At 48.9% G+C, this 9,200-nt stretch overlaps 1 protein-coding gene across 1 annotated transcript in view; it reads left to right on the top strand.

Moving 5' to 3' along the window:
• The window catches only part of BAZ2A (bromodomain adjacent to zinc finger domain 2A), a 41,808-nt gene that overhangs the window by 23,021 nt on the left and 9,587 nt on the right, over positions 1–9,200 (top strand). The window contains exons 5-14 of the mRNA XM_021706182.1: positions 942–1,157; positions 1,615–2,058; positions 2,197–2,257; positions 3,546–3,654; positions 3,823–3,924; positions 4,081–4,291; positions 6,978–7,078; positions 7,394–7,465; positions 7,646–7,873; positions 8,021–8,275. Of these exons, the coding sequence (XP_021561857.1) occupies positions 942–1,157; positions 1,615–2,058; positions 2,197–2,257; positions 3,546–3,654; positions 3,823–3,924; positions 4,081–4,291; positions 6,978–7,078; positions 7,394–7,465; positions 7,646–7,873; positions 8,021–8,275 (1,799 nt within the window). The remainder of the gene's footprint in view (positions 1–941; positions 1,158–1,614; positions 2,059–2,196; positions 2,258–3,545; positions 3,655–3,822; positions 3,925–4,080; positions 4,292–6,977; positions 7,079–7,393; positions 7,466–7,645; positions 7,874–8,020; positions 8,276–9,200) is intronic.

Raw genomic sequence — 9,200 nt, 5'->3', positions numbered from 1 at the left:
GAAGTGGCCACTGCACTCCAGTCTGGGCGACAGAGTGAGACTCCAACTCAAAAAAGAAAGGTCTACTTTATGATAAATGCTAGAATTTTGCATAGGTCTTTGGGTAGACATACCACTAATACCTTTTCCTAACTTTCGCCTTAAACTTTTATGATCGGTCTCATGACTTTATACTTTCAGGGAGAGGGCTATACGTTTTCCTTGGTATAATAAAAAGAAAGGATCGGGTGTGGTGGCTCATGCCTGTAACCTCAGCACTTTGGGAGGCTGAGGTGGGAGGATTGCCTTAGCCCAGGAGTTTGAAGCCAGCCTGCGCAGCATAGTAAGACTTTGCCTCTACAAAAAAATACAAAAATACTTAGGTGTGGTGGTGTGTGCTTGTAGTCCCAGCTACTTGGAAGGCTGAGGTGGAAGGATGACCTGAGCCCAGGAGGTCAAGGCTGCAGTGAGCTATGATTGTGCCACTGCACTCCAGTCTGGACAACAGACCCTGACTCAAAAAAATAATAATTATAATCCTCACACTGTAGAAACTAGAAGCGGATGTTTTCAGATCAGTGTTTCTTGGTTTTTTTTTTTTTTGAGTTGGAGTCTCACTCTGTCGCCCAGACTGGAGTGCTGTGGCCGCTCCCGGCCACCGCAACCTCGACCTGGTGGGCTCCGGCGATCCTTACACCTCAGCCTTCCAAGTAGCCAGAATTACAGGCATGCGCTACCACGCCTGGCTGATTTTTTTGATTTATTGTAGAGATGAGGTCTTGCTGCCCAGGCAGGTCTCGAACCCGCGAGCTCAGGCAATCCACTCACCTCAGCCTCCCAAAGGCGCGGGATTACAGACTGAGCCACCGAACCCGGCTAGATCAGTGTTTCTTAAAGGAATTTTGCTTTTTGATTTTTTTCCTCATTATCCTGCTCTCTTATTTTTCCACCCCCATGAACAGAGCCAGTGAGTGGAGGACTTTATGGTATAGATGACACAGAACTCATGGGTACAGAGGACAAATTGCCCCTTGAGGACAGCCCTGTGATCTCTGCCCTCGACTGCCCTTCCCTCAATAATGCTACTGCCTTCAGTCTCCTGGCAGATGACAGCCAAACATCAGCCTCCATCTTTGCCAGTCCCACCTCTCCTGTCTTAGGGGAGTCCGTCCTGCAAGGTAAGTGAGGAGAGATAGGAGAAAGAAAGTCCCTGACCTGAGAAAATGTGAGCGAGGAGGTTTCATGGGGTCTCAGGAGTGCGAAATCCTGAATACCTTGCTGGGCACTGAGAGGCTATGGATAGTGTATGGTGAGACTAAAAGAGACAGGCTGCTACACTCTGACCTATGCTCCTGCCTTGGAGAATTTGTGAGACCTGGAGTTTGTGGGGAAGGGAGGCTAGAGGCCTTATTGGCTCTAGGTAAAAGATACTTCTTCACAATGACAGCAGCAGCAGTTTTGCTCTTTAACCTTCATCAGTGGTTGGGAGAAAAGCCAGAAGCGACTTCTTTCTCCAACCCTAGGGCAGAACCCTTGAAGTAACCCTGTTTAGCTTAGTTGGGTTTGATTGAGCAGATTCTCTTGCTTTATGTGACGCCTTTTTTCCTTTACCTATTATGCCTCTTTGGTTTATAGATAACAGCTTTGACCTGAATAATGGTAGTGACGCAGAACAGGAAGAAATGGAGACTCAGGCTTCAGACTTCCCACCACCCTTGAGTCAGTCAGCTCCTGACCAGTCATCCACTGCTCAGCTACATCCAGCAGCCTCACCAGCAGTCTCACCAACAGCCTCCCCGTCAATATCCCTAGCAGTTTCTCCGGCAGCCTCCCCAGAAATCTCTCCAGAAGTTTCTGCAGTCTTTCCAATGGTCTGCCCGACTTCCTCGGCAGTCCTCCCAGCAGTCTCCTCCGAAGTTTCCTTGACAGCTCCAGTGACCTCCCCAGAAGTCTCCCCCGTAACTTCCCCGGCAGCTGCCTTCCCAACAGCCTCCCCAGCAAATAAGGATGTCAGCAGCTTCCCTGAAGCCATTGCTGACCTAGAAGAGATCACTGGAGGAGTCACTACTTCTGGTAGTGGTGAGTGTCTAGATTCTGTTCTGTCCTTGGCTGGTTCCAAGAAAAGTTTCTGTCCATGTTGCATTTAGCCCTTCCCTTACTGGTCTTAGCTGTTTTGCTTGAACTCTTAACTTGAGTGTCCCCTATTTTCTTCCCAAGGTGATGTCCTGAGGAGACGTATTGCTACCCCAGAAGAAGTTCGTCTTCCCCTCCAACATGGGTAAATGCTCTAGTTTGCTACGTGCATTGAGCTGGACAAGTTTAATGCATGACTCTAGGAAGAAGGGGACTCCTTGCTCCTCTAAGGTTGGGGAGCATGAGCCAGACAAGAGTAGACTACAGGACACTCATCTGCAAGGATAATGTTTCTTGGCGTGGGGTTCCTGGGCTTTTTTTCTCTGAGAGTCTGTCTTCCCTCACATATTCATTCTCTGCTGGTAGTGCTCAGGGAGCTCCAACTATTCCAAACCCTAAGGTTCAATCCATACCAGCTGGCTTGTCCTATTTTTGTGGAGGAGGGATAGTAATGAATGGGGAGTGGCTTAGTACTAATGAATTGGGGCGTTTTTTTGTTTATTTTTTTGAGTCAGAGTCCCACTCTGTCGCCTGGGCTGGATGGAGTGTAGTGGTACTCTCATGGCCACTGCAGCCTCGATCTGCTGGGCTCAGGTGATCCTTCCACCTCAGCCTTCCAAGTAGCTGGAACTACCACAACGTGCCACCACGCCCGGCTAATTTTTTATCTATTGCAGAGGTGAGGTCTTGCCAAGTTGCCCAGGCTGGTCTCAAACCCCTGGACTCGGGCAGTCCTCTTGCCTCTGCCTCCCAAAGTGCTGGGATTACAAGTGTGAGCCACCACGTCTGACCAGTTTGTTTTAATGCTTTTCAGAGCGGTGAGGGCAGGAGCAGTACATGACTAGAATTAAAAGCCTGCTGACACCAAGGGCCTTATAAAAATAACTGCCTTCCTGGGTCTTCCCACCCCTGCCCCTCAAGGTTACTTGTGGTCACCAAGTCAGAGTACTGTTTACAGAAGGTTAGTCCCAGAGTAGTGTTGCTCAGAGCAGAGTTCCTAGCTGTACTCTGGCCTACTGAGTCATTTCATGGAGTCAGCACCAGATTTACTCTCCTGTTGCTGCTCCACCCTGTCTTCTGCCTTCACCCCCTTAGGTCTTTATCCTTTTTACTGGAAACCCAGTAACTGCCTTGAATGGCAGCAGGGAGGGGTTTCTGGCTGCTTATCTCACCAATTGTAAAAAAGGAGAGGTGGACATCTTTCTGGGTTTGTGCAGTTTGGTGTATTGCTTTTCTTATAAGGGCCTTGAGGTATTTGCTGGAGCTCAAGTCTGCCTTCTAGCCAAGCTTATCTCTCATGCTGCTTTTGCATCTGCATGAAGTTCTAGTGATACTGATAGGGGGAGGGTCTTCTCAGTGGGCTTGGCCCCTAGGAGGCATAGGAGTAGGTAGGAGTGTGACCTGGTGGCAGGGCCCGTGTGCTTCTCTGGCAGGTGGCGGAGAGAAGTCCGCATCAAGAAGGGCAGCCACCGATGGCAGGGGGAGACCTGGTATTACGGCCCCTGTGGGAAGAGGATGAAACAATTTCCAGAAGTGATCAAGGTAATGTTGCTTTCATGGACTTTTTAAAAGGAAGCGCAGGCTCCTTTCTGGGGCCCAGTGGCAGCAGGCTGGCATTGTCTGCTCTGGGCTTTTCTACTTGTGCCATCGCTGGTCAAAGACGTGGTAGGGCTGCAACTTCATGAATGTCACTTAACTTCCTTCTCTTAGTACCTGAGCCGCAGCGTGGGACACAGTGTCCGTCGTGAGCACTTCAGCTTCAGTCCCCGTATGCCTGTTGGAGATTTCTTTGAAGAGAGAGACACACCAGAGGTGCAGACCCAAGGGTTTAATATGCTTTTGTCCCTGAGAAAGAGTTGGTGGACAAGTTGTAGCTTCTTCTTTTGGGGTTTGAAGGTTCTGGAGCATTGAATGGTTCAGAGCACCTAGGAACCTGCACTGACCTAATAGTAATCCTTGTTGCTTTAGGGCTTACAGTGGGTACAGCTCTCCGCGGAGGAGATCCCATCCAGAATTCAGGCAATTACTGGCAAACGGGGCCGACCTCGAAACACTGAGAAGGCTAAGACCAAGGAAATCCCCAAGGTGAAACGGGGCCGAGGTCGGCCACCAAAGGTCAAAGTCACTGAGTTGTTGAATAAGACAGACAGCCGCCTCCTGAAGAAACTGGAGACCCAAGGTACAGTGGTGTTTCTTTGGGATGCAGGTACCCTGAGATATCTGAGATGTTGATGAATTGCTAATACCTGGGTTTCCCAGGAGTGTGACTGACATTATTTGGACAGAAGGAATCTGAATTAACTTCTTGGAATGCAGCATCAGGGTCCAAGCACTTTGGAGTACTTCTTTTCCAACCAGTCTCTTCCCTTGAGTTGCTTTTACTAGTGAAACCTTAGGCTGTCCTCAGATGTGATTATATAGCTCAGAGAGGATTTTCATGCCCTTTCTTTGCGTCTTTCAGCTCCTTACCATACTGGTTTCAGTTGTACACTCTTTTTTTTTTTTTTTCCTTAAGTTGGAGTCTCACTCTGTCTCCCAGGCTGGAGTGCAGTGGCACGTACCCGGCCACCACAGCCTCAACCTGCTGGGCATCAGCAATCCTTTCACCTCAGCCTTCCAAGTAGCCAGAAATACATGTGTGCGCTACCATGCCCAGCTAATATTTTGATTTATTGTAGAGACAAGGTCTCACCATGTTGCCCGGGCTACTCTCAAACTCACAGGCTCAGGCAATCCTCTCGCCTAGGCCTCCCAAAGTGCTGGGATTATAGGCTTAAGCCACCATGTCAGCCCAGTTGTGCTGGCCTACCTTACTCATTATTGTCATGAAGATTCAGAATTCACATCTGAATTTAGAAGATAAGTGAGAGAGAGAGAGAGACTGGGCTCAGTGGCTCATGTCTGTAATCCTAGCACTTTGGGAGGCTGAGGCAGGAGGATTGCTTAAGCCCAGGAGTTTGAGATGAGCCTAGGCAACAGCAAGACCTTGTCTCTAAAAAAAAAAAAGCCTGGCTCCTGCAATCCCATGCTTTGGGAGGCCAAGGTGAGTGGATTGCCTGAGCCTGCAGGTTTAAGACCCGTCTGGGCAACTTGGCAAGACCTCATCTTTACAATAAATCAAATTAGCCAGGTGTGGTAGTGTGCGCCTATAGTTCCAGCTACTCGGAAGGCTGAGGCGAAAGGATCACCGGAGCCTAGCAGGTCGAGGCTGTGGTGGCCGGGAGCAGCCAGTGCACTCCAGTCTGGGTGACAGAATGAGACTCCAACTCAAAAAAAAAAAAAAAGATAATCAGCTGTATTCCCAGCTACTCCTGAGGCTGAAGCCAGGGATCACTTGAGCCTGGGAATTCAGGACTGCATTGAGCTATGTTCGCATCACTGCATTCTATCCTGGGCAACAGCAACAGAGTGAGACTCTGTCTCTTAAAAAAGTCTCCAAATACCAGGCACAGTGGCTCATACCTGTAATCCCAGCACTTTGGGAAGCAGAGGTGAGAGAATCACCTGAGCCCAGGGGTTGGAGACCAGCCTGGGCAACTTGGTGAGCCCCATCTCTACGATAAATGAAAAAAACTAGCCAGGCATGGTGGCACACACCTGTGGTTCCAGCTACTTGGAAGACAGGCTGAAGGATTAACTGAGTCCAGCAGGCTGAGGCTGCAGTGGCCGTGAGTGTACCACTGCACTCCAGCTTGGGCAACAGTGAGACTACTACACACACACACCACATAAATTTGGCACTGTTTTTTGTTTTGAGTTGGCATCTCGCTCGGTCGCCCAGACCTGAGTGCGGTGGCCGCTCCCAACCACCGCAGCCCTGGCGATCCTTCCGCCTCAGCCTTCCGAGTAGCCGGAATTACAGGCATGCACTACCACATCCGGCTGATTTTTTGATTTTTTATTGTAGAGATGAGGTCTCGCTGCCCAGGCGAGTCTCGAACCCGCGGGCTCAGGCATTCCACTCACCTCAGCCTCCCAAAGGCGCGGGATTACAGGCTGAGCCACTGAGCCTGGCTGGCCTGTTTTAGTAGGATGGGCAGGTGGGAAATGTCTAATTTTTCAGAAAATACTGTATTTAACCTGGTGTAGTGTAAAGATTGTGAAAAGATGTAGTCTTCTGATTCTCATTCAGACTTCCAACTCTGCTGTGTTCTGACTATATGACCTAGAACAGGCCTTATCTTTCAGTGTGTCTGACTTAGAATGTTGTCATACAGCCTATGGTGGTATTTCTGTACCAGAAACAATAGATGCTGTTTTGTCAGAAATATCAATAATGAAATGTTCTTGATTGCAAAACTATAGTATTCAGTTTTCCAGAAAGGAGGAGATTCAGATCTTTTTGTGGAACAAGACCACATCAGTGTGTTGATCTGATTCTTCTGTGGTGCCTGCTGTTTGGACCTTTCTGGCACATTCTTGGTTCATCACTGCTTCCAAGTACTACCCTCTTTGCCTGGCAGCTTGGCTTTCTGTTTCCTTTGCCTGCTTTAAAATCAGTCTGTGGATTGCTACCCTTCTCAGGTAACCTGAGAGACCGACAGCCACAAGGCTACTCTGCCATTGGGGCCTCTTTTCTATCACAGGACCCCTTCTAAAGCAGTCGATGGGAGCCAGGGGCTCGTGCTTCTGGGCAGGAGATGCCATTTGAGTTCTTTGTGCTACTCCCATAGCAGGTGCCTCTCCTATGTTTTTTCCCCCAATATTTTATTATGTGTGGATATATATATATATTAAAGAAAAAAAATTACTCTAGTTTTTTAGGGAACTACTTGGGAGGCCATCTTTGAGATGGGCATGTGACGCCCTGGATGCCAGTCATAAGTTTTCTGCCTCACTTGTTTCATTTTTCTTTCTGCTCTCAGAAGCACTGAATGAAGAGGACAAAGTCAAGATCAGTAAAAGCAAGAAGAAGATGAGGCAGAAGGTACAACGGGGAGAGTGTCAGACTACTACCCAAGGGCAGGTGAGGGTCATCAGATAACATGGCGGATTTACTTTTCCTGCAAACTACTTGATCTTTTCTTGCATCTCCCACATCTGCCACCCCCTGTGTAGCAGCACAACTTCATTACCCTGAGATTTCTTGGACTTGACTGAGAGAATTGGGCTTGTTCAGGAATAATGTAGTCATCTCTAGGGTGAGAGAATCAGTCCATTGCCAGCCCCTCATCCCATCTCTCACCTTTCCTCCCCAGCACCCTTGTCTGTTTTTGAATCGTAGCCCAAGCAGAAATGCTTTCAGAGTTTGAGGGGAAATGACTTCCCTTATGGTTTACAGGCCAGAAACAAGCGGAAACAAGAGACCAAGAGCTTAAAACAGAAGGAAGCTAAGAAGAAATCCAAGGTAGGTGCATGTACATACTCGCCAAGCATAGTTTCAAAGCCACTAGACTGATTTTGCAAGACAGGTATATGTCAACCTTGCTTTATAGTTAGATTTCTGGACTCTGAGGTTGGGAGGAACTGGGAAGGAGAAGGACTGGGGACTGGTATCTTTATGGCATTCTTGGTTCCTCTCTCCTTGGGTGAGAAGGAGAAGGTCAAGACCAAGCAGGAAAGACTGAAGGAGAAAGTCAAGAAAGAGAAGAAGGAGAAGGTAAAAACGAAGGAGAAGGAGGAGGTGGCCAAAGTCAAGCCAGCCTGCAAAGCGGACAAGACTCTGACCACACAGAGGCGCCTGGAGGAACGGCAGAGGCAGCAGCTGATTTTGGAGGAGATGAAGAAGCCCACGGAGGACATGTGTTTGCTTGACCACCAGGTGGGCCAGGAAGCATGTCCCCATGGGGGGGTCAGTTGTGAAGACACTTGGGGCTTCTGCAGTCTTTTAATGGTAGCACCTCTCATAGACCTCCACAGTGTTGCCTCTGGTGTGTTCAACAGCCCCCAACCACTTTTCTCTCTCCAGCCCCTGCCTGACTTTTCACGTATCCCGGGTCTGACACTGCCTGGTGGGGCCTTCTCAGACTGCTTGACCGTCGTGGAGTTCCTGCGCAGCTTCGGCAAGGTCCTGGGCTTTGACCCTGCCAAAGATGTGCCTAGTCTGGGGGTCCTGCAGGAGGGACTCCTGTGTCAAGGCGACAGTGTGGCCGAGGTACAAGACCTGCTGGTGCGGCTCCTGAAGGCTGCGCTCTACGATCCTGGCTTGCCCTCCTACTGTCAGGTGAGCTCCGTTCCTAGGCAGATGGGAGGACTCAGCCCCAGCCCTCCACTGTGCTTTCTCCTTACAAACACTGAGAAGTCCATCCCAAAGCTATTAGGACTAGTGAAGAACTGAGATACATAGCCTCTTCCTGTTTGCCTTCCTTCTTTTTCTTTTTCTTCTTGACTCTTCCTATATTCTGCCATTTCCTTTATTTTATTCCTTTTCTTTTGCAGACATCTTTTCATGTGTTCTGTCTTAACACTTGTTGAGTGGTCCCTAGCCTTTTTGGCATCAGGGATCGGTTTTATGGAAGACAATTTTTCCATGAACTGGGGGAGATGGGGGGTGGCTTTGGAATAATTCAAGTGTATTACATTTATTGTGCACTTTATTTCTATTATTATTACATTGTAATATATAATGAAAGAATTACACATGTTCATGTTGTAGAATCAGCGGGAGCCTTGAGTTGGTTTCCCTGCAGCTGCAACTAGATGGTCCCACCTGGGGGGTGACAGGAGATAGTGCCATCATCATCTCAGCTCCACCTCAGGCCATCTGGACCCTGGGACGGGACTCCTTTTGTAGTTATGTAGTTGTCTCATGATGCATTTTCCTCTTTTTTTTTTTTTTTTTTTTTTAAATTTTTTTTTTTTTTTGAGTTGGAGTCTCGCTCTGTCCCCCAAACTGGAGTACAGTGGCTGCTCCCGGCCACCGCAACCTCGACCTGCTGGGCTCTGGCGATCCTTCCTCCTTGGCCTTCCAAGTAGCCGGAATTACAGGCATGCGCTACCCACGCCCGGCTGATTTTTTTGATTTATTGTAGAGATGAGGTCTTGCTGCCCAGGCGGGTCTCGAACCCGCGGGCTCAGGCAATCCACTCACCTCAGCCTCCCAAAGGTGCGGGATTACAGGCTGAGCCACCAAACCCGGCTTCTTTTAA

This window comes from Carlito syrichta, unplaced genomic scaffold (genome assembly GCF_000164805.1).
Source record: "Carlito syrichta isolate Samal-C Ts95f unplaced genomic scaffold, Tarsius_syrichta-2.0.1 Scaffold315337, whole genome shotgun sequence".
NCBI classification, from domain to species: domain Eukaryota; kingdom Metazoa; phylum Chordata; class Mammalia; order Primates; family Tarsiidae; genus Carlito; species Carlito syrichta.
This window is presented reverse-complemented; position numbering and strand designations above follow the sequence as displayed.